The sequence below is a fragment of the Drechmeria coniospora genome, chromosome 02 (assembly GCF_001625195.1).
Source record: "Drechmeria coniospora strain ARSEF 6962 chromosome 02, whole genome shotgun sequence".
NCBI classification, from domain to species: domain Eukaryota; kingdom Fungi; phylum Ascomycota; class Sordariomycetes; order Hypocreales; family Ophiocordycipitaceae; genus Drechmeria; species Drechmeria coniospora.
Window position 1 is genome coordinate 8,445,180 of NC_054390.1, and position 22,425 is coordinate 8,467,604.

General features: G+C 61.7%; 8 protein-coding genes and 1 pseudogene across 8 annotated transcripts; 7 read left to right on the forward strand and 2 right to left on the reverse strand.

The window, feature by feature from the left end:
• Positions 1 to 243: 243 nt before the first annotated feature.
• DCS_05447 (mitochondrial S-adenosylmethionine transporter) lies at positions 244 to 1,068 on the forward strand (the record flags this gene model as incomplete). The annotated part of the gene is made up of 1 exon (XM_040802751.1): positions 244 to 1,068. The coding sequence occupies one exon, from the start codon at positions 244 to 246 to the stop codon at positions 1,066 to 1,068; it is 825 nt and encodes a 274-aa protein (XP_040657784.1).
• A 387-nt stretch (positions 1,069 to 1,455) lies between these two features.
• DCS_05448 (WD repeat protein) lies at positions 1,456 to 5,263 on the reverse strand (the record flags this gene model as incomplete). Its single annotated transcript, XM_040802752.1, has 7 exons — positions 1,456 to 1,671; positions 1,730 to 2,865; positions 2,921 to 3,131; positions 3,189 to 4,500; positions 4,898 to 4,979; positions 5,126 to 5,192; positions 5,252 to 5,263. 7 exons carry the CDS (start codon positions 5,261 to 5,263, stop codon positions 1,456 to 1,458), a joined length of 3,036 nt encoding a protein of 1,011 aa, XP_040657785.1.
• A 1,799-nt stretch (positions 5,264 to 7,062) lies between these two features.
• Positions 7,063 to 7,452, forward strand: DCS_05449 (uncharacterized protein; the record flags this gene model as incomplete). Its single annotated transcript, XM_040802753.1, has 1 exon — positions 7,063 to 7,452. The coding sequence occupies one exon, from the start codon at positions 7,063 to 7,065 to the stop codon at positions 7,450 to 7,452; it is 390 nt and encodes a 129-aa protein (XP_040657786.1).
• A 2,206-nt stretch (positions 7,453 to 9,658) lies between these two features.
• On the forward strand, positions 9,659 to 11,516 carry DCS_05450 (far upstream element-binding protein 2; the record flags this gene model as incomplete). Its single annotated transcript, XM_040802754.1, has 4 exons — positions 9,659 to 9,725; positions 9,782 to 11,112; positions 11,173 to 11,326; positions 11,395 to 11,516. The coding sequence occupies 4 exons, from the start codon at positions 9,659 to 9,661 to the stop codon at positions 11,514 to 11,516; spliced, it is 1,674 nt and encodes a 557-aa protein (XP_040657787.1).
• Positions 11,517 to 13,021: 1,505 nt separating this feature from the next.
• DCS_05451 (uncharacterized protein) lies at positions 13,022 to 13,617 on the reverse strand (the record flags this gene model as incomplete). Its single annotated transcript, XM_040802755.1, has 2 exons — positions 13,022 to 13,201; positions 13,252 to 13,617. The coding sequence occupies 2 exons, from the start codon at positions 13,615 to 13,617 to the stop codon at positions 13,022 to 13,024; spliced, it is 546 nt and encodes a 181-aa protein (XP_040657788.1).
• Positions 13,618 to 15,349: 1,732 nt separating this feature from the next.
• DCS_05452 lies at positions 15,350 to 15,568 on the forward strand (annotated as a pseudogene).
• Positions 15,569 to 17,116: 1,548 nt separating this feature from the next.
• DCS_05453 (uncharacterized protein) lies at positions 17,117 to 18,344 on the forward strand (the record flags this gene model as incomplete). Its single annotated transcript, XM_040802756.1, has 2 exons — positions 17,117 to 18,022; positions 18,075 to 18,344. 2 exons carry the CDS (start codon positions 17,117 to 17,119, stop codon positions 18,342 to 18,344), a joined length of 1,176 nt encoding a protein of 391 aa, XP_040657789.1.
• A 441-nt stretch (positions 18,345 to 18,785) lies between these two features.
• On the forward strand, positions 18,786 to 19,004 carry DCS_05454 (uncharacterized protein; the record flags this gene model as incomplete). Its single annotated transcript, XM_040802757.1, has 1 exon — positions 18,786 to 19,004. One exon carries the CDS (start codon positions 18,786 to 18,788, stop codon positions 19,002 to 19,004), a length of 219 nt encoding a protein of 72 aa, XP_040657790.1.
• Positions 19,005 to 20,661: 1,657 nt separating this feature from the next.
• DCS_05455 (eukaryotic aspartyl protease) lies at positions 20,662 to 22,167 on the forward strand (the record flags this gene model as incomplete). Its single annotated transcript, XM_040802758.1, has 3 exons — positions 20,662 to 21,528; positions 21,590 to 21,743; positions 21,860 to 22,167. 3 exons carry the CDS (start codon positions 20,662 to 20,664, stop codon positions 22,165 to 22,167), a joined length of 1,329 nt encoding a protein of 442 aa, XP_040657791.1.
• Positions 22,168 to 22,425: the final 258 nt, after the last annotated feature.

The window sequence follows — 22,425 nt, forward strand, 5'->3', positions numbered from 1 at the left end:
GCCCGACGAAGCGTGACGAAGCTCGAAGAAGCCATTCCTACCGCCACTTCTCTCCTCGTTCCCTCGTCCTCGGCAGGGCTCGGTCGCAGGCGAACGAATCGGTGTCCGGCCGATCGTCGGAGAGAGAGGGGAAGGGACGAGGAGGGGAGGGACGAATCGAAAAGGAAAAGACAGAGGGAGCGGTTGCAGACGGCGAGCTTGTAGACGGCGAGCTTGCAGACGGCGAGCATCCATCCATCAACCATGGCCTCCTCTCCGCCGACCTTCCAGTCCGCCCTCCTCGCCGGCGCCCTCGCCGGCACAACCGTTGACCTCTCGCTCTTCCCGCTCGACACCCTCAAGACGCGTCTCCAGTCGTCGGCCGGCTTCTTCCCCTCCGGCGGCTTCACCGGCATCTACCGCGGCATCGGCTCCGCCCTCGTCGGTTCCGCCCCCGGCGCCGCCTTCTTCTTCTGCACCTACGAGGCGTCCAAGGGCGCTCTCGGCGGCCTGATGCCCTCGGCCCTGACCCACATGGCCGCCGCGAGCCTCGGCGAGGTCGCCGCCTGCGCCATCCGCGTGCCCACCGAGGTCGTCAAGCAACGCGCCCAGGCTGGCCTCCACGGTGGCTCCTCCGCCGCCGCCCTCAAGGCCATCCTGGCTCGCTACCCGTCCCACGGCGTCGCCGCCGTCTGGCGCGAGCTCTACCGCGGCTGGAGCATCACCGTCTTCCGCGAGGTGCCCTTCACCGTCATCCAGTTCCCCCTGTGGGAGGCCATGAAGGACTGGCGTCGCCGCCGTCGCGCCGACGGCGACGACGTTTCCGCCATCGAGAGCGCCCTCTTCGGCAGCGTGGCCGGTGCCGCCGCCGCCGCCCTGACGACGCCGCTCGACGTCCTCAAGACGAGGGTCATGCTCTCCAAGGAAAAAGTCTCCGTCGGCCACGTCTTCCGGACCTTGGCCCGGGACGAAGGTTTCCGTCCGTTCTTCGCCGGCATCGTCCCGCGCGTCACCTGGATATCCATCGGCGGTGCCATCTTCCTCGGAAGCTATCAGTGGGCCGTCAATACCATGAAGCCCATGGTCTGACACGGCCCCGTCGCTTCCAGCTTCGAACCGTGCCATGCGACGCAGCGGGCGGTCAAGGGCGCACACACCGACGACGCCCCCCTCAAGCGACACGACGCCGCGCGAGAGAGCCCACCAGAAGCAACCGTTCAGCGAACCGCTTGGTCCTTCCTACCGAATGCCTGATCGATGCCTGATCGGAACGAGGAGCAGGAACAGGAGCACCCCTAGGATGGGCCGTGGTCGGTGCATGTGCGGATCCAGGCCCGGGACCGATACCGGCAGCGAAGCGTATGCTGAAATAAAAGATACCCAAACGGATTCCTGCCTACTGTACTTAGGTGCTGGTTCACCGTACCGTTCCGCCCCCCCAATCATCGCCCGAGTCTCGGCTCGGCTCGGCTCGCTTCACGATGCTGCTGAAGTGTTGTGTGCCTCGCCAGCTGTTGCTCCTGCGCCGGCTCCGACGTCGCCTTCGGCCTGCTGCGCTTCGGGGGAGCGCAGCGGTTGCGCCAGAGGCTTGATGACCTTGCGACCGTTCGCCTTGTAATGTAGGACGATGTCGTTACCACCCTTCCAGACATGCGTTCGGACCGTAGCAAGACTCATCGATGGTGGCAACAGCTGACGGCCACGTGTTAGCGCTCGTCACGTCTCGGTTCGAACACCCGCCGTGACCTACCTGTTCATTGCAGTACAGCTCGAGATACTCCTCGGGCGCTAGCTTGGCAGGTTTCGGCTCCTCGGATAGGTCCTCGATCCTCTCGACGATGTAGGACAGCACCTTCTTGACACGGAGCATTCTGTTCGCGTTGAGCCTGTTGTTGCTATCCGATGGCGAGACGGGCGGAAGATCACCCATCGGATACAGCACAAACGAAATCTTCACCAGGTCCTTGTGTGGTATGTGGTTCTGCAGGAGCACCTCTCCCAACCACATGGGCGCCTTTCGCTCAATCGCGTCGGCATCCTTGCCCACATTTTCCACCGTGCCCTGGTAGAGGTTGGCGTTGCCCCCCGACGTCTCCTCCTGGATCATGATTTTCGTTCCTCGAGGAAGCTTCAGCACAGGCGTCTCGGCAGGTAGACTGGGCGTCACCCCCGACATCAAATCCGTCTCCGTCACCTCGACCAGCTGCCTGTCGTACTCGTTGCGTATTTTCTGCACGACGCCGAGGAAACTGTCGTCGACTTCCTTCTCGTGCGTCGATGACGACTCGGACTCGACAGCCTTGTCTTCCACAATCACCGGCTTGTCCTGCGCCGCCTGCGAGGACGAACGGCCTAGTTTCTTGGAGCCAAAGGACATTCGAAACTTTCTACCAAACGCCGTCCCTGGTGACTTGCCACTGTCGCCGGCCTTGTCCTTGTCCTTTTCCTTCCCCTTGTCGTCGCCATTGTCCGTCGAAGCCAACGGCTCCGACGGCTCCGTCGCCGGCATTTTGGCTGCCTTGTCGCCGGCAAAGTAATCGTCCTTGCTCCCCGAAGTGCTCAACTCTAGTGGCTGGGAGACGGCATTCTCCGGGACGCCCGAGAGATTCCTCGCCGGCGCTGGAGTGGCCAGGCCGATGCCAAGGCCTGGCGCAGGGACGGCGAGATGCAAGCCATTGGCTCGAGGTGTCGTGACCTGGTCCGAGTCCTGCCAATCCGACAATCTGGGCAGCGACAGATCGATCGACGTCGGGGTATTTGTCCGGTTCGCCGCCTGCCGCCGCTCGGTATCGGCGTCCAGCGATTTTCGATATGATGCGTCGCGTCTGATTTCCTCGTCGATCAAGTTTGCGAACAGGTACCGAAGAATCCACCGACCGAGGTTGACTACGGAGTGCCGAGTCAGCAAATCCATCGGGTGCAGATGGCCGAGGGCTCGTACTTCTCTGGTCTTCTCTGAAATCAATGGGCTCGTCCAACCGAAGTTCGTCGGCGTAGACCTCGGCATCGAAGCAGTTGAAGGACTCCAAGATGACCGTCAGGTTGCCGGAGCTGAGGTCGACCGAGCACCAGGGCGCCACGGCTTCGCGGGTGTTGACCTGCTTTTCGACATCTTCCAGATGCTGCTTGCCAAAGCTTTGAATGGGTTTGCACTGATGGCGCATCTCGTCAGTAGTGTCCCCTTTTTGTGTCCTCGGACGTCGACGCACCTTGATGAGATCCCACATCAGGACATCGCCGGCCGTGTCCAAAGTCAAGACTCTCCTCCTATCATTGAGCATCTTGTGCTTGAGCAGGCCAAACTGGCCCTCTATCGTCTCTTGTGGTAGCTCGTGAATTGGCTTGACGTCGGGGTCTGGTGGCTCGATGATCGCGTGCGACCCTCTCCTCGTCGGGAACTCATTCAGCGGGCTCGACTCCGGCTCCATGGCCGTCCGCAACGGAAAGACGGCCGTATTCGATAGTCGAAGAATAGATTCTGGCGATACCTCCTTCCCCTTCGAGTACCCCCCATGTTGGGATCGTGATGTCTGGCGAGTCCTGTTGGACGTGGCCGAGGCTGCTCGTTGATGCCGGAAGGATTCTGGGAGTCTTATGCCGTCGGCGCTGGTATCGACATCTGCCCAGCGGTTGATGGACGACTGGCTGGTGGCCGTCCAGACATGGCCACGGGCGGCGACAACCTTGAAGACGCCGAAATGCTCCTGAGCGAGGGCGAGGCTGAGGCCGTTGTCGACGTCCTCCAAGCCACCGCGAATGTCCGTCTTGGCAACGAGGCCGGAGCGGTCGCTACTGTAAAAGATGCCGAGGCGAGGGTCATCCGAGTGCAGGGACCAAACGCTCTCATCGTGCATGGTGAAAGTGTACATGCAACGGCCGCCCCTGACGCTCCACATCTTGATCGTCTTGTCGGCGCCCGCACTTAGGATGATATCCCCAGCGTCATCGATCAATATGGAGCGAATGTTGCCCAGGTGACCGACGAGCTTGGAAACCTTGGAGCCGGTCCGAGGGTCGGAGAGGCGAACAATCTTCTCGGGCCCACCGCTGGCGATCAGGTTGCGGCCGACGGCGAGGGCGTAGACGGAGCCTTTCTCGACGATGACGTCGCCTCTGACGTCGACCTCGAGCGTCTTGCCGGCGCCGTTGAGGTCCCAGAGACAAATCTTGCGATCGAGGCCGGCTGAGGCGACCCAGGTGGCCCTCATGTCGGCCGGAGGAGCGGCGACGCATTTGACATAGTCGGCGTGCTCGCCGATCGTCAGGGCACGTCCGCCGTCTTCCTCGGAATGGGGGCGCCACAGTTTAACGGCAAGGTCCGAGGACGCCGAGACCAGGGCGGTATTGTCCTGGACGAGAATGATGTCGTTGATCCAATGGACGTGTGCTTGGCACTGGCTGCGGAACCTGGTCGTGGGCTGCTGCGGCTTGGCCGAGGCGTTGTCGGACACGTCGGCGGCACGGGATCGGTCGAGGTTCAAGTCCCAAGCGCAAACGATGCCATCTCGTCCGGCGGAATAACTGCCGAAGATTGCCTCGGTTAGCTCACTGTTACCCGTCCGCCGTGGAGGTAGTGGATTGCGTGCCAGGGTTAGGCGAGTGAGGAGGGCGAGGAGAGAGAGGAGAGGAGAGGAGGGGAGGAGAGGGAGGAGGGGAGGAGAGGGAGGAGGGGGAGGAGAGGGAGGAGAGGGAGGAGAGGGAGGAGAGGGAGGAGAGGGAGGAGAGGGAGGAGAGGGAGGAGAGGGAGGAGAGGGAGGAGAGGGAGGAGAGGGAGGAGAGGGAGGAGAGGGAGGAGAGGGAGGAGAGGAGAGGAGAGGAGAGGAGAGGAGAGGAGAGGAGAGGGAGGAGAAGGAGGAGGGGAGGAGGAGGAGAGGGAGGAGGAGGAGAGGGAGGAGGGGAGAGAGGAGAGAGGGCTCACAGGATGTCGTTGTAGCTGTCGACGGCGAGCCCGTTGACGCCGAGACGGTGGCCACCCGCCGAAGATTTGGCATTTTCGAGGACTGCAACGCGTGGGGGAAGCCAACCGTCAGTGGGAATGAAACCGTCAGGCCGACCGGGAGAGAGAAGAGCAGTCGGAGGATAGAGTCCTGGGGGATCGACAGTATTGCCGCGAGGGGTTCAGGGTGGAAGAGGCATGTAGAGGTACGAAGTACAAGCACGGCACGGGTACACATAATGATGATGTCGATGCTGAATGACACGGCGACTTCGACCTGGACGCAGCCGGGGTCAGGTGCGGTGGAGACTCACCGTAGCTGATACGCTGACGTACCTTCTTGGCCATGGCGGGCGACTTGACGGGTGCGATGACGGGCAGCTCGCGAATCGCGACGGTAGTTGATGAAGAAGGAAGAGAGAGCAACGCGTATCGACATGGGTGGGAGGCATTTCTTCATTCGGAGTTCTTGCTTCTTCTTGAAGGGGCATTAGCGGGGATTCGCAAGGGTCGCAATGGGGCGAGAGCTCCTCCCCCTCCTGCTCGCGGGCTCCAGGTGTAGGCTGGCAGCGAGGAGAGCGCTAAGCAAGTAAGTACTTGGTTGGAGCTGCAGGCGAAGCTGCCTTGGCCATTTGTACCTGGCTGCCAGCAAAGGTACTAGCTACCTCCTAGTATTGCGACTCCGTATTCGTACACACATACACCTACCATTACATGCACTAAACGTACGGAGTACAAGTAAATACCATTACTCATACTTGGTACCAGGAAATCTCCCAGGTAGGCAGTACAAAGCAATACTGCATGTATACTTGCTTACAGTACACCGTCCTTGCCTGTGCACACATGGTATCTGCCTACATGAACGTGGTAACAGTGCACTTACTATGCGACCTTTGCCTGCCTTTTACTCTCGGAAATGCTCAGACTCGACATCTAGACGATTGTGTTATGATGATTGTGCGTACTACCTGGCACCAATAGGGTACGGTACTCATATTGTGCGCCTTACAATGCTTGTACCGATCGAGGCGCAAGCTTCGGGACGCAAACAAGAACTGAGCTAGCGGCCATTTCATGTTTATTTATAGGCACTGTAGGTACGATACTTGTCTTCGTAGTGGCATGGACCATGCCCTGCGGCGGGCACTACAGGGACACCCCTACCGATTGCTATTATTGATCTTAGCATTTAGCGTATTCGTTTAGTGGGCAGCCACAGAGGACCGCGATTTCGGTGCCACTGCCGTCGTTGGAAGCGTGGTCCTAGAAAGTTACAGGAGACATTCTGATACCAGTAACGCCTCGCTTGAAAGTTCATTATTTTTCCCTTTGGGCTCTTCGGCGACTCTCCAAGGGCGCCTTGAAACGGACTTTGCATATCGCGGGGAGGTGCCTGCGACGGCCTATGGTCTGGTTTTGCCGCGTTGAATGGGCGAGGAAGGAGAAAACTCTGCCTTCATGGGTCGTTGGCGTGGGCCGGTTTTTGCAGAGTGGTACCAAGAATGCTACCGCGAGGCGAACGCATGGTCGATGGAGAAGCTCGTATGTATTATGCTATGCATGTTGCCATCCATCCGGTTACATAGGAACTAATAGGAGCACATAGTAGTAGGAGCACATAGTTGTACTTGGCGTCGCGGCACATGCCAATGCTGACATGGGTGGACGAATATACCATCCTCCGTACGTTGTTCGCATTTTCTTTCTCAAGACAGCATACCGGTTCCCAACATGGCAAACACCGGCAGGTCCATCACATGACTTTTGAAGGCGCACGAGGACTGCCGTGAGCACCGAACGTGGATCTGGCACCACGTCCACTTTCAACCGCCCTCGGGGGCTCGGTGGCAATTTCATGACGTAACCGGGCCGAGGGCGTCGCATCCTTGACTCGCCTCATGATTCGTAACCTCAGATCATCCTCGTCGTCGAACTTGGGGACTTGTTTCCGTCCATTCTTCATCACCGTGCGGGGGAGTACTCGTCGCTCGATCACGCCGAGGCAGGAGGACGGACGTGGCCGGCGTGTCCTGCTCCCGCATGCTGCCGGCGTGTCGTGGTAGGTCGAGATGGTGCCCTGTCATCCGGATGCGTAGACTCGCCACTTCGGCACGCCGCCTCCTCCTCGGCCGGTCGATCCTCACATGACGGTGCAGCAGCAGCAGCCGCCCTCGGGACACCATCTCGCCGAGCGAACGCCCTTTTGGGCCTCGCAGGTCGGGCAGATGTCGCTGTCGGTGGTGATCTCATCCTTCCTCCCCGGGCAGCCATCGCCCCGGAAGCATCGCGTGCTTCCTCGCGAGACCTGGTGCTTGCACTTGTATTCGATGACGATGCGGGTGCACATGATGGCGGCGGCGGCGGCACGTTTGCGCGGCTCGGCTGATGGCACGATTCGCCGTGACTCGATTCGTTTGCTCTCTTATTCGATGATCGGGACGTCGCTCGAGATGGGCGGTATTGTCTGGACGGCGTCGCCGGGTATCATGGTAGCGCGCAGTAAGGGCTGGCGCGCCAAGCGGTGGATGGGGTGACGGAGGAGGAAAGGGAACCCGACGGATGGCCTCGATGCGGCGCAAAGGCAAAGGTGAAGGCGAAGGTGAAGGCAAAGTCTGAGCCGAGGTGGTGGTGGTCGGCGGCATCTTCTTAAATACCACCAAGTCGGCGGCACCCACCCGCCAGCAGGCAGTAGTCGTGCAACCAACACCCACTCGCTCAGTCACGGCACGACGGCCGCGACGGCGTTTCCATCCGGCGAAACCGAGACACGTCACGGGGGCATTTCTCCCCTACGGCGCAGGTACCTGCCGCCTACCTATCACCTAGTCGCGTTCAAGGGGACTGACTCGATTGTGGAATGAATGGGTCAGATGCCGATACGGGGCACAAATGCACGTCGCAAGCGCTGCAACATCGTTACAAGCCCCCTTGGACGCTAGGTTGCTGCGCCACGGAAAGCCACTGTAAGCGGGCGGGAGGGGGAGGAACGCTGGGAATTGGGCTTCGGCTTCGACATCCGTACGATGACCGTCATGAATGACCTTGATCAGATGCATCGTCAGGGCGCGAGTGCTGGCACGACTGCCATGCGACGACGATTATTCCGTCCGAGACTAGAGCTTACCTCTGCTCCTCAACGGCCAGCAGGCGCAGAGCCAGCGGTAGAGGTAGTAATTCCTGCTGAATAATCCATGCGAATGAATACGGAGCATATTTAGGACATGGAAGAATCCTGCGCTAGGTAATACTCCGTACATTTGGTTGTGCCGAACGCCGTCCAGTACCTACGGGACATGTACTGTAAGTACTAGCTACTAACGGAGTACCGAGTAGGTTTGGAGATGCTGGGTACAGGCTGCAGCACTGGGACATATGTACTTGGGTGCAGCACTGTTTGTTGTTAGTGCCAGCAGGTACTAGGTAACCTAACATGTGCTCTGTACGCAGTACGGAGTGTTGGTACCACCAGCAGCAGCAGGTACTCTGTACAGTACTTGCGTCAGTGTTCGAGTATCTAATGTAGCTGTCGGCGTACAGTACTTGCAGGACTCCGTACGGCGAGTACTTACTCCGTACTCGTACAGTAAGTAGTTGTACAACTACTCCGTTCTAGGTAGTGCCGATTACCAATGTGTTGCGAGAAGGTGGCGAAGCCGCCAGCCGCCAGCCGCCACCAACGCTACCCTGACCGTGGCCGCTGTATGGAAACACTGCTGAAAGTGTCATTACTACCTGGTACCTTGCTGAGCAAGTCCATCATGGGAGTAGAGTATTAGCTGGAGGCGCCGATATGCTACTACTCAAGCGGAATGGATGAGCAATGAAAAGGCAACGCCTGAGAGTGCATGCATCTTCTGCATTGCCGACATAAGTAAACACCGTAAATGTACTTGATTGTATTACTCCGTACCTGTGTTCAAACTTCAGGGTCCCATCCCAAGGTCTCGGTCTCGGTCTTGGCAGCTAATACTGAAGTGATGCAAAGCAGCAGAAATCGGTGGGTGGACCCCATAGGGTACCTACTCCGTAGTAGTTGTACATTCATTTTCTTGTGTCTGCTGTTTCTACGGAGGACATACTCTGCAAACTGCCCTGAACCGTACTACTGTAAGTACAGGACTTAAGTACTAGACAGGGAGTACTGGGAGCCTTAGTAGCTGTACTCCGTAGACTGTAGTACAATTTGTACGCCTAAGTACATGTACGTACTTACAGTACTTGTACGGAGTACTCCGTACGAGGCACAGCATTACACCAAGTACTAGTACTATAAGGGCCGAAGCATGCATCTGCCCTCCGGCACAAGTTTGATCCGGAGGCCAGCGGTGCTAAGAAAAAACTCATACGCCTCTGGTGATCCTGGCCTTTGCCAACTCCAGTGGCCAGCCCTGTCAGACGATCAACCGTCCGTTCATCCACCGCGGCCTCGCGCAGCCTCGCCTCGATACCCCCAAAGGAACCATTCCTCGGCTCGCTGAAAAGCCATCCACCTTTCGCCGTGCTGAATCCGCTGCGAGGCTCGTGCCTGGCGCCCGCTCTCACTCCGACTTTCCACCCTTGGCACGGCGTTGCACGGAAGGGGCAAACACGGCTCCGTCACGAGCGTCGTTTTGGTTCCGTCGAGTAGCAGCATCCTCACTGCCACCTCGGAGGAGCAGACAGTCGAATACGTGAAAGCGCCGAAAAGCGAGCACCAACAGCCACTTCTTTTGCCATTTTCGACGACAGGGCACGATAACCATGGCGGAACCCCAACCCGACATCCAGAGCATCCTTGCTGCGTTGGGCAAGTTTCCCACCCGCTCCCGTTCCCGTCAAGCTCCGACTAACCATGGAGAACAGCGGCCCAGCGGCCTCCCGCAGCCAACGCATCGCAACCTCCGGCCGGCATGCCTGGCCATGGCTACCCCGGGCCGTCGGCACCGCCGGGCTCGTACCAACCTCCTCCTTCTCACCCCCCGGGCGCGGCACCTGCCTATGGCGGGCCTGGACATGCTCTTCCCGCACCGGCCGCGAGCGGCAACGTCGACCTGAGCGCCATCCGACCCGTCACCTCGGGCACCATGAATTTTGACGACATCGTATCCAAGGCGAGGGCGTACGCGGCCGACAAGGGCGCCACCCAGTACGACCGGCCGCCGACGTACGGTGCCGACGGGAGGAACGCCGACCGCGCCCATCGACGATCGAGATCGCGCTCGCCTCTGCGGGGCAGCTACCGAGACGAGCGACACGGCGGCCAAGGGCGTGAGCGCGGAGGGCGCGATCGCTCCTACTCGCCACCCCCCCGCGGCAAGCCATTCTCGCCGCCGCGGGGCGGCGGTCGTGAGAGGTCTCCCTTGCGAGGAGGCGGCGACGACAATTCGGAGACGATCCAGATCGAGTCGAGCCTCGTCGGCCTCATCATCGGCCGCCAGGGCGAGAACCTACGGCGCATCGAGGCCGACACGAACTGCCGCGTCCAGTTCCTGTCGGCCACGGACGGCGGACCTTTCCGGCAGTGCAGGATCAGCGGCCCCGTCCAGCGGCGGATGGAGGTCAAGGACGCCATCAACCGCATCATCGACGACAGCGGCATGAGCGCCCTGAACCACGCGGTCCAGGACAAGTCGCGAGACGGGGGCAGGGGAGGCGCGGCGCAGCTGCGGGATGGCGAGGACCACATGCAGATCATGGTGCCCGACCGCACCGTCGGCCTGATCATCGGTCGCGGTGGCGAGACGATCCGGGACCTCCAGGAACGATCCGGCTGCCACATCAACATTGTCGGCGAGACGAAGAGCGTCAACGGCCTGCGTCCGGTGAACCTGATCGGCTCCGTCGAGGCGGCGGCCCGCGCCAAGGACGCCATCATGGAGATTGTCGACAGCGACACGCGCGGCGAGAACCCGGCGGTCAAGACCAAGCCGTCGGGCGGCGGCCGCATGGACGGCCCGTCGAGAGATTTCGGCGGCGTCGTCGGCGGCGGCCCGGACAAGACGAACGATGCCATGTACGTGCCCTCGGACGCGGTCGGCATGATCATCGGCAAGGGGGGCGAGACGATTCGTGAGATGCAAAACTCGACGGGATGCAAGATCAACGTGGCCCAGTCGTCGGGCCCCGGCGAGGTGCAGAGGGAGATTGCGCTCATCGGCTCGCGCGACAGCATTGCTCGGGCCAAGATGGCCATCGAGGAGAAGGTCGAGGCCGTGGTACGTGGAAGCCGCCGGGACACGGTCGCCCCGACGACACGGTCGCTAACCAGTCTACAGCGCCAGAAGAGCGGCGGCGGCGGCGGCGGCGGCGGCCGAGCGCGTGGACATCAGGATCTCGATAGAGCCTCGTATTCCCAGGCGCCAAGCTCGTCTACTAACCAAGGAACACCGGCGGCAGCGACAGGCGACGCCTCGGACCCGTATGCCCAGTGTGAGTGCCGGACGGCCCCCCACTCCCGCGCCGAACGACGGGTCGAGCTCGAGACTGACGGGGCGCAGATGGAGGGTACCAGAACTACGTCGCGCTCTGGTACCAGTCCCTGATGTACCAGCAGCAGCAGGGTGCGCAAGGAGCGCCGGGCGGCGGCGCGCCGGCCCCCGGCGGCCCGGGCGCCCAGTGATGTGCCCGACGACACGACTCGCGCTTTCATGACTGGGTGACTCTGATGGAGCTCGGTCCCCGTGCATGCTGGCACTGACGATGCATGCGAGATGGCTTTGACTGATTGACGTGGCCGTCCTGGCCGGCGGCACGAACCCACCATGTGACGTCGACGATGGTGTCCACGGCTGCGCAGCACATCCGGCTGTTTGCTTTCTTCTTCCCCGGGACGCTTGCCGACTCGGCCTTGCCCTTGATGATCTATTCACCTCAGTCTTGCCCCTGCGATGCGACGGACCGTCGTGGCCGATGAAGAGCGCGTGCGCCGGCGAGGCCGGAGCGAATCTTGTCCGCCCTGAATGTTTTTGAATGCCGGCCTCCCCGCTGCGCGCCGCCTTCGCATGCCTCGCCTGCCGCGGCTCGGCGGGGGCTGGCGGAAAGCAACAAGTTTGACGGCACCACCTCGTGCTCGTGGGTGCTTCGGCCGTCTCCCTCCGAGGGGGGGGGGGTTTCTGGCGCAACACCACCACGAGGTGCCGGGCATTTCGGGGCTTCTTATTTCTCTCTCTCACCCCCTTTTCTCTCTTCGTTCTCACCATGCCTCCCACAGGCGCCGAGCAGCCGGTGGCACGTAGTCTGTGTGTCCAGACTTGCCGCGCGACCCGTCGAGATGTCGTCGGAGCTGATGATGTTGACAACCTGACGGCAGCCTACGCACCGTATGAAGAGCTTGACCGACCATGTCGTCTTCGTCTCCCGGCGCGGCTCCCCCGGGCCAGGCGACTGTTGCCCTCGGCCGAAGCGTGGGCTGTGCCGAACCGATGCGAGGGTCTCGTTTTTGTTTTGTTCGTTCCCGAGTGGATGCCATGACGACCAAGTCTTGATGATTTGCCGTGTGTGCCGCACCTCTGCTGCCGTGCCTAGAACGCGTTCCCTCGCATCCTGCTTGTATTGTATGTCTTGACATATGATGGTTTGAGGCGCATGTATTTCGAGGAGGAGGTGGGCGGGAGACGGACAGGGCACGAGGCAGGGCATTCGGCATCAGGCAAGGGCATGGGCCGGGAAGGGTCGACGGGGTATGGGAATGTGGTTGATTGTACACTCGACAGCATACGTATTCGTAGCTAGCGCCGCGGTTTCGTCCGATTTGAAGTGATTCCCATGACATTCAACGAAGACGGCCATCTCGAAGCGTGCTGCTCGTCGGCGGATGACGCATGACGCATGAGAATGGGCACACTCGGAGCCAACGTGTGTACACGGGCATGCGCGAAGAATCACGGTGCGACGGCAGAGGAGCTGTCGACCGAGCACACACACACACACACACCCACACACACGACATTCTCCATGATGACTACTAAAGATGCAAGGAAGCAATGGCGTCACGATTCGAGGCCGTTTTGTGCTCCTTCTGCATCGGCTCGACAAGCACGACCAAGGTGTGGCGGTGACGCCTCCGACGGGGATGTGGTGACAGCATTTGGTTTCTCGCCTCCGCGTGGCGAAAGCATTATTTCGTCACCACATTCGACACCGATCATGCTCGTATGCGAGGTTGCATGGTCCGTCCTGGCTCCGACGGTCGTCCTGTGATGTGGTGCGGATGCGCCGGGGAGGCCGCCTGGACCCGCCCGGATTGGGTCGTTCGGGGCGGCGGATGGGAGGGGCCGTCGGGGCCGCCGTTTGTTCGGCGGTCGCCTTTCACGTGTCAAGCGCCTCTCGCCCTTTACTCCCGTCGGACAATGTACCGCGGCAGACGTGGAGGCGTGGCAATCCCCACGGTGCCGGCCAATGGGGGGAGGACCCTTTGATTCAGCAGACGAGATGCCGAGGGGAATGGGAAGGGTGAAGGGGATGGGGATGGGATGGGGACGGCGATGGGGGAACGGCGATGGGGGGACGGCGATGGGGGGACGGCGATGGGGGACGGCAACGGGGGATGTGTAGGGGGCGCGGGTCGAGGAGGGGCAGCTCGTCGTCTCCTTCGGGCAGCAGGCCGGCGGGCGGATCGGCGACTGGCCGTCTGGCGAGGTCGTACGATTCCGTTGTCCCGAACGGCCGCCGTTCTCGTCCACCTCGCCCTTCCGCGAGGGGGGGGTGGACGCATGCGCCATGCCGCAAGCACGCGTGGGCTCGTCAGGACGGCCCCCCTTCCCCGGCGGCGCGCGGGGTCAAGATGCGGCGGGAGGATGAGCGGCCTCGCGGGCTGAACCAAGACATGGACGTTGGCTTGGTCGACGGCAGCTGGGCCAGCCATTGGGCTCTGCCTCTGCCGGCCTTGGCAGGCGATGGAAGGAGGCTAGAAGCGATTGCGGGGACGGGGCCTGCGGACTCCGAGGGCGCCGGGGAGGGATTCGGACGATGGCTGGACCGGTCGATGGCGGGCGTTGGCCTGCACAGTTGGGTGGCAAAAATGTCGATTCAATTTGTGGGAGTAGCGCTACCAAAACTGAATCGTCACTTTTGTCAATTCACTTACGAGCGTTGGCCACTACAGGTGTTGGCCACTACAGGTGTGTGCCACTACGGGTGTGTGCCAGCCCAGGTGTGTGCCAGCCCAGGTGTGTGCCAGTACAGGTGCTGGCCACTACAGGTGTTGGCCACTACAGGTGTTGGCCACTACAGGTGTTGGCCACTACTGGTGTTGGCCACTACAGGTGCTGGCCACTACTGGTGTTGCCGGTTGCGCGAGCCACCACAGCAGTTGCGCATTCGACAGCGTACATGCTCGTACTCGTAGCTACTAGGTAACCGGCCCCTCCAGTATCACTTACGTACAGGTACTAGTAGTTGTGCTGTACAGCACGTATGCAAGCACAGACAAGTCCAGTACAGCCTCCACTGACACATGTATCCACAAGTACCTACAAGTAATGGTTGGACGGAGCAGGGAGTGCACCGGCATACAAGAGGATGACAAAAATACGGGCAAGACGCATCAGGGAGTCTCGGATCGGGCGTCTGGGCAATGGCAGGTGCCCCGGAATACCGAGTATATTGTCGTCGCCCCGCGTCATGGGCATATTGTATGGGGACGGGGGGATGGAGGTGCAGCATCAAAAGCAAGCGGCCTCTGCAACGGACGGCATCGGCATGGCGTTTCCGCCCACGTTTCCCTCCGGCACCAAGGGGTACTTGCGCTACACATGTACATTCAGTACTTGCAGGTGCCTGCACTTGGGTGTGCCGAGATGGCAGCGAAGAAAAGCCCAAGTACCGGTACCTACTAGGTACTAGGTACCATCCAACCGTCATCATCAGCCCTGGCCGTGGCTGTCGCAGCTGGGCATGCATGGGTCGTGTGCCCGCTAGAGAGTCGCCCATTCGGCGGCGCCCACGGGCACCGCACACCACTGTACTCGTGCCACGGTCATGGCTCCGGTGCATCTTCGAGACAGGACAAGCCGACTGCCGCAACGAACAAGGCGGCTTCCTGTTGCGTCGCGGCATACGAGCAAACGACGGAGCCTCCACCCGAGTGCGACCAAGCCGTGGCGGTTCGCGCGAGAGGCCATGATGGCTGTCATCGTCGACCTGTGTGTGCGCGGAACGCGGATTGTCGCCGTGGAAAGGGTGCAGGGGCTCCGGCAGCATCTGCAGGCACAGCACCTACAAGTACAGGCGGATACCTACGTGCTAGGTACGGTAGCGTCAATACGTAGTACCTAGTACTGTACCTGAGGTGCCGCTGTGGGCGCGAATGCTGGATTAATTAATGTGCTTATAGCGCACGCACCGCCAGCATGTGCCCGGTACGGGACTTGCCTGCAACGTGCAAGTACGGGCAAGTAACCGGTACCTTGCTTTTGCAGCTGTCCATTACTACTAGGTACTAGTACCTACTAGAGTAGACCTCGAGCGGACGTGCCCGTTGTCCCGTGGCGTTCCGACATCCGCCGTGGCCCAGAACTCTCGACTGATTGGCCGCAGCGAGGCCGAGGGCGGTCAGCGGTGGCGGATGGACAATCGACAGGACGACAGGACAACAGGACAACAAGACAACAAGACGACAGGACAACAAGACAACAAGACGACGAGACGACTGCGCCCACGGCGGGCACATGACGAGCACGAGCACGCACCGACGCCGAATGCCTCTCCGTGTCGTCCCTCGCCGCGACGCCTGGACGTCCTGGCCGACGGTTGAATCCCCGGCCGTTGCCAGTCTGGCATGCACTCTGGGCCGACGAATCTTTCCGACGGTTTGCCGCCTGCACCGGCAACATCCTCGGCCGCTTCGACGCAGGCTGGCCCCCGGCAGGCGGGTTCGATGAATGCCGCTTGGCCGTCGGAGGGACGCGCACGGCTGGCACACACCGGCACGCAACTGGCACACGCGCGCTGCACGGGGGACGGTGATGGGTGACGGCGAGGAGCCCGTTTGTGTCCATCCGGGCCACCCCTCGTCGAGCGGCCACTCTCTCCCTACGACCTACCGCATGCCGCTTGCGACCTGCCACCTACAGCAGGTGTCCACGACCGACGTGCTGCACTCTCCAGCACCCACCGCCAGCACCCACCCACCCACCTGCTGGCCCGCCCGACGGCTTTCGTCTGCGCTTTGGCATGCATGCACCGCATCGACCATCGACGCCGACGACCATGCCATCCGGCCGGCATTCGGCCAAACGAGTTGGTAGGCACCAGGAACGGTACGTCCGTATGACGCATCGACATGGATGCATGGCCGTCTACGCCGTCGTACGTGTTTCGCGCGTCCAGTACGGAGCGGAGTACGTTATCGAGGTACCGCCTACAAGCGCTAGTGCCTGCAAGCACGCCCGTGTGGTGTAGCGTGGCATGCCGCGTACTAGGTAGGTCGCCGGCACATGTTCACGTACGGAAATGGATGTGCTCGATAGTCCTTGCATCAAGGTGCCGTGCGTGTACGAGGGAGTGGCGGCCTCGGCTCGTCTCTCGTCCCTCGACAGTAAGTACTTGATCCTATAGTCAGTCTCGAGGGTGGAGGCGTCGGGGACCGAGGGCGGGCGAGTGCACGTACTGTAAGTATGCGCCCGCCCTGGCCACCGTCGACCTGCAAACCTGGTGCTGTACACGTAAGCGCACCAGGTCGGCGAGGACGCTACGCGACAAGCCCGAGTCGCCGGGCGGGTAGGCTGTCTCTGCCGTTTGCTGCGGTGCTGCCGCCCCCCACAGGGTCGCCGGCGGAACGCCATCGACCCCTGCGACCCTGCGGCTGCCCCGCCGCGAGGTGGTATTGTAGGCCTCGAGCTCAGCACGCTAGGCACTTGGATGTGACGAATGATGACCGCGTCCACCGGGTGCTGCGCTGTACTTGTGCAGCTACACTTGCTTGCATGTACTTGCACTCATGTGTACTTGCACTCATAGTACTTACTTTCCTTTACATGTACTTGCACTGGCATGTACTTGCACTTGCATGTACTTGCACTTACGTGTACTTGCATGCACGGTACAAGTACTTGCAACGCTGGACATGTAGCTTTGTGGAGTGTGGTAGGTACTGTGGCTAGCATGTAATACAGCGTGTACCCTGAGGCCTCCACCACCACGTACCATCGTCCGTCAGTACCAACTACCGCCGTACCACTCCGTGCTGCTCCGCTCGACCACCCTGGGCCCCCGTTCGGCATGCGAGTACAAGTACCTGTACATGCGCGGGACCCCGATGCGAGGTTGCAGCGACCGACGCAGGGAACCAACTGCCACTGCTGGCCATCGCCTTCCGCCCTCCGCACCCTGCCATCACCGCATCATCACCACGACGGCCTTCGCCTCGGAAGTCGTCCGCTCCGTTGGCCTTGTCCCCCATGTGGCCGCCGTCCATCTCCTGCCTCTGTTCCACCCGCCGTGCCGTGCCCTCCCCGACGAGGTGACCAGCGAGCCGGGCCAGCACGAAGCGGGAGCCTCGTCACCGTCGAAGCCGTGTCCGACGACACGAAACGTCGGTCAGCCGGGCAAACGAATCGAGCCGAGGCCATCCTGCCCAGTGTACGAAGAGTACTCCGTACTGTCGTCTGCACCGAGCTGAACGAAGCGACATGCCCGAGCCGCTGCCCTCGTGCCCAAGGTGAGCTTCCCATTCTCGACGGCACGCCAGCTCGTCCGCCCGCCGGCCTGCTAACCTCGGCCACGGCCCGACGAGAAGCAGATAGCCTCGCCGCCGACGCAGCCCCCGTCTCCCATTCTTGTTCTGACGCCCGACCGCCTCTCCGCTTCTGGCATCGTCGTCCGCTCGCCCACAACCACCATCACGATCACGACCACGGCCACGACCACGACCACGACCACGACCACGACCACGGCCACGACCACAACGACCACGACCACGGCCACGACCACGGCCACGACCACGACCACGACCACGACCACGACCACGACCACGACCACGACCACGACCACGACCACGACCACGACCACAGCCACGACCACAGCCACGACCACAGCCACGACCACGACCACGGCCACGACCACGGCCACACACACAACCACCACGACTACGGCCACGGCCACGGCCGCCGACCCTCACCTTCTCATGTGCCGCCTCATCATCTTTGCGGGTTCCTGTACCCGCTGCGGCGAGTCCCAGATCTGGGAGGAGCTGTCCCAGCGGCTTTCGTGCCTCGAGGCCAAGAACAACGGCGCCTTTGGCGAGTGCGAAGATGGCGTCTTTCGCGAGCAGCACGACTTTGACCAGGAGTGCGACCGCTGCTCCGACGAGGACGAAGGCATCGGCGACCTTGGCGAGGAGGACTTGAGCCCCTCCGCCGCCCTGACGCCCGTGACGTCACCCTCCTCCAAGAGAGCCGTGGACGAGACGGCCGACTCGGAGAGCCACCGTAAGAAGCAAAAGATGTGAGAGTATCCGGCTCGTGCGACGCAAAAAAACCACCTTTCCTGTTGCTTCTCCTCTAGTCGCGCCCGAACCCTTTGTCCTCCCCGCCCTTTCGACCGGCGTGGACACGTGGGCCTGATGTGGCATCCATCGGCCATGAACTGCCCATGGAGACCAAGGAGAGGCACGACGGCCCGGGAGCCTCTCTGCCCCCCTCACCAAGGCTCATGCAAGAGGCCCAATGACGAGGCGGAAGCGGCCGCCGAGACGAAGCTTGCCTCTGTGACTTTGACGGCGAAAATGGGAACCGGCCCGACATCCAACACGGCGTGCAGGACCCTTCCGATGGCGACGACGATGCACGCGACCAAAACCCCACGAACGCTATGCCTCTGCCCTCCTCTGCCCTCCTCTGCCCTCGCAATCGCTGCCTACATGCCGGGCTGAGCGCCTGCTGCTCTCACGATGGCCACCGTCAAGCCTTGTATCTCGTACGGCGCCGGCCTCATGTTCCTGCGCGCCGTTCCGGCAGCCAGACGCGATACGGCGGACGGCAGACGAGCAGGATGCGCGTGCTCGGGAGCAGCACTCGCCGTTGGCTCACGCTTCTGGCCAGTGCTCGTCGCCCGCAGCCATCAACGACTGCATCAGGACGAGGACCGCGTCTGTAGAGATGGCAGCTGATGACCTGTACCTGGACCTGTACCTGGACCTGTACCTGGACCTGGACCTCGAGCAGGAATGCCACCGTGGGGCCCGGCCGTTGCGTGACGGTCGTGGGCAACTCGCCGTCGGCGTGCGGCGTCGTGCGGCATCGTGCGATCCCCGTCTCATTGCATAGGCTCGCAGGTGCCGAGGATGCGGACGCGACGATGCCAGTAACGCCAAGTTGGACGCGGGCCCTGGACCTGCCACTCGTCGCCTCTTGGCCGGTGCTTGGTTGTGTTCGCGCAACCCTGCCATCGCCGGCGCCGCGTCAGCCCTCGGCATGGAGCGATGACCCTGTCTGCCGCCTCGGAGCCGGCGATTTCGAGTGCGACCTCGGCACCGCCGAACCCCATCCCGGGCCTGGATGCGCCTGACGCGTCCATTCGCTCGCACGGCACACGTATCTACGGCATCCTCTACCGCGTCGGCACCCTCCAGCAGTCAGCACCCTCCAGCAGCGTTTCCAATCTCAATGGACGGTCGTTCATGGGTTGGATAGTACGCAATGGACCGGCCATTCATGGCCGGGACGGACTGGATGCAAGGGCCATACAATACGGCCTTTGACGTAGCGACGCCCACGCGGAGAAGAGCAACGAAGACGCGGAGAGGTACCATGGTGATGGAATTGTTCAACGACACAATCTCCTCGTCAGAGGAGCTCAAGGCAACGCACGCGGCACCTGGTGATGCGGCGTCTCTCCGCAATGCACCGCTCGCCTTCGACGCAGCTTGACGCATCATCAGGCGGCCGAGAAGCATGCAGGGTCCCGGTCCCGGCCGGTGCGAGGGCTGTGCGACCTGTCGAGGCAGCGGTTCAAGGGAGCCTGTTTTCGATAAGCGAACGCTTAACGAGAGTGCCCCCTTGGCTTGCATCGCCGACCGTGGAAGCGAACGGAGCTCGCTCCTCTCTTCGATGCCGTCTCAGATGCATCGTTTCTTAGCCGTGCGAAAGCACCTCTGCAGGCAATTGCTGCTGTTACGACTCCTCTCCCACCGCTACGCATCGCCCGTTCTCGACCCCTCTTCCCTCCGACGACTTGGCTCATCCCGCCTCGGCCGGTGACGCCTGAGCAGGAGATGATGCCGTGTGGTCATGACGCAACGTGGCCGGTCCGAAGATGAATGTCTCAACCATCCCAAGTCGGTGCCGGCAGGAGTGACGCCCACACGTCACGGCCAAGAGGACCGTTTGCTCCGCCGCGCCTTCTTCTCGCTTGTTTCGTTTGCCCTTGGGCCGACGCGGGCCAGATGGCTTCTCATGCGGCCGCCGTGACGGAGCGGAAGCTTGATCGTCTGATGCGACACGCAAACGTCGTCTGCCTCGCGGCAAACAATTCTTCATCTCGTCCTGCACCGTGCCGTTCGTCTCGCTTCATCCAGACGCAGAGGAGGGTGGCGACGACTCGGCTGACCGTCGGCTGCGTTCCCGAAGCCATATTATGTCTCGCCGCTGCTGGTCAAACACTCCTCCTCCACCCCCTTCCCACCTCTCCTCCATCGTCATCACCAATCGACATCACCATTTCGGCCGAGACGTCCAGTGCTGCCGGTCCGTTTCCCGTACCCGCTCCCTGTGCATAGACGTAGATAGGCGTCCTCGTTGATGGTTGCCGGTGCTTCTCGTTCCGCCATGAAGACGCTCCGATTCGCCTCGTTGGCGTCCCTGCTCGTCGGACTCGCCGCTCTCGCGGGCGCCGCCTGGGACGTGTCGCAGCCGCTCAACGGCATCTCCTTCCAGAGAATCAAGGCGGTGCAGGCGCCGACCCCGGACAGGCCGTCGATGAAGTTCTCGCGCCTCCGCAACGTCAAGGGCAAACCCGGCGTCCTGACGACCACGTCGGCCCTCGGCAGGGTGCTGCGGACGCCGCCCCTGCACCACCAGCACACGTACCAGAACGTCAGCACCGCCGGCGACTTCTCGACCCAGTACGCCATCCAGTGCGGGTGGGACGGCGTCCCGCTCTGGCTGCTCTTCGACACCGGCAGCTCCGACACCTGGACGGTCCAGACGGGCTTCGAGTGCAACGGCGGCGGTCGGTACGAACAATCGGCCTGCGGCTTCGGCCCGACCACCGTCGACGGCTTCAAGGACGGCCCCATCGACGACCTCCACTTTCTCCTCCGCTACGGATCGGGCGAGAAGGTGCACGGCCCGATGGGCTACAGCGACATCGCCTGCGGCGGCGTCCACGTGAGCAGGCAGCAGGTTGGGCTCGCCAACTACACCCTCTGGCACGGCAACAACCTCACCGTCGGCATCCTCGGTCTCGCCTATCCCTCGCTCACGAGCGCCTTCTACGGCCCCATCGGAACGGAAGCGCCGTGGAACGCCATCACCTACACGCCGTTCCTGACCAAGGCCATCATGCAGGGAACCATCGACCCCGTCTTCAGCGTCGCCATCCTGAAGAACTCGTCCGAGGGCATGCTCGCCTGGGGTGGCCTGCCGCCGATGGAGCGGCCGCGCGGATCGTTTGCCGCCACGGACCTCATCATTGTAGGTTCCCACCCGGACAAGGACGGAGATCGAGAGCGTCATCCGAGGGCTTGGCTGACAGGACAAGGCAAACCTCATCGGTCAGTCGGAGACGTCCTGGCGGTACTCGTTCTACACCATCATCCCCGACGGCGTCAAGTGGGGGCAGTCGACGGACACGACCAAGTTTCCCTACATTGTCGACACGGGAACGACCATGAATTACCTCCCACCGCGTGCGTGCTTGCCCCTCCTCGCACCGAACCCCCCGCCCACCGCCCTTCCGCTGGGCCGAGGGGTTGGGGGGAGTTTTGACGCTCTTGGGAGACTGATGGGCTGACGGCGACAACAGCGCTGGCCGAAGCCATCGCGATGGCCTTCCAGCCTCGTGCCGTATTCATGTACCAGTGGGGATCGTACTTTGCGCCGTGCCACGCCATCCCCCCGCACTTCGCCATCATCATCTCTGGCGTCGAGTTCTGGATCAACCCGGCCGATCTGATTTATCAGGACCTCAAGGATCCGCTGACGGGGTACTGCGCCGTCGCCATTGCCAGCGGAGGGTCTGGACCGTACATCCTGGGGGATGTGTTTTTGCAAAACGTCGTGGCCGTCTTCGACGTCGGTGCTGCGCAGATGCGTTTTTACGCGAGGGAATAGCGAGCTGTGAGGACACTCACGGCAAACGGCATGCAGATGGGGGGCAATAATGGGATCGGGAGGAACGAGGTGAATGATGGGCGTAGATGAGAAGAAAAAAGCAGTCGTCGTGGCGTTGATGATTGCTGCTCTGGCTAGTGTCCGTGATGGTGAATGCTCTTGACCATGGGAGGAGGTTGAAGGGTAAGGTGAGTACGGAGTATGTACGGAGTATTCTCGTACCACCCAATACGGACCGAATACGGAGCAGAGGGAGTA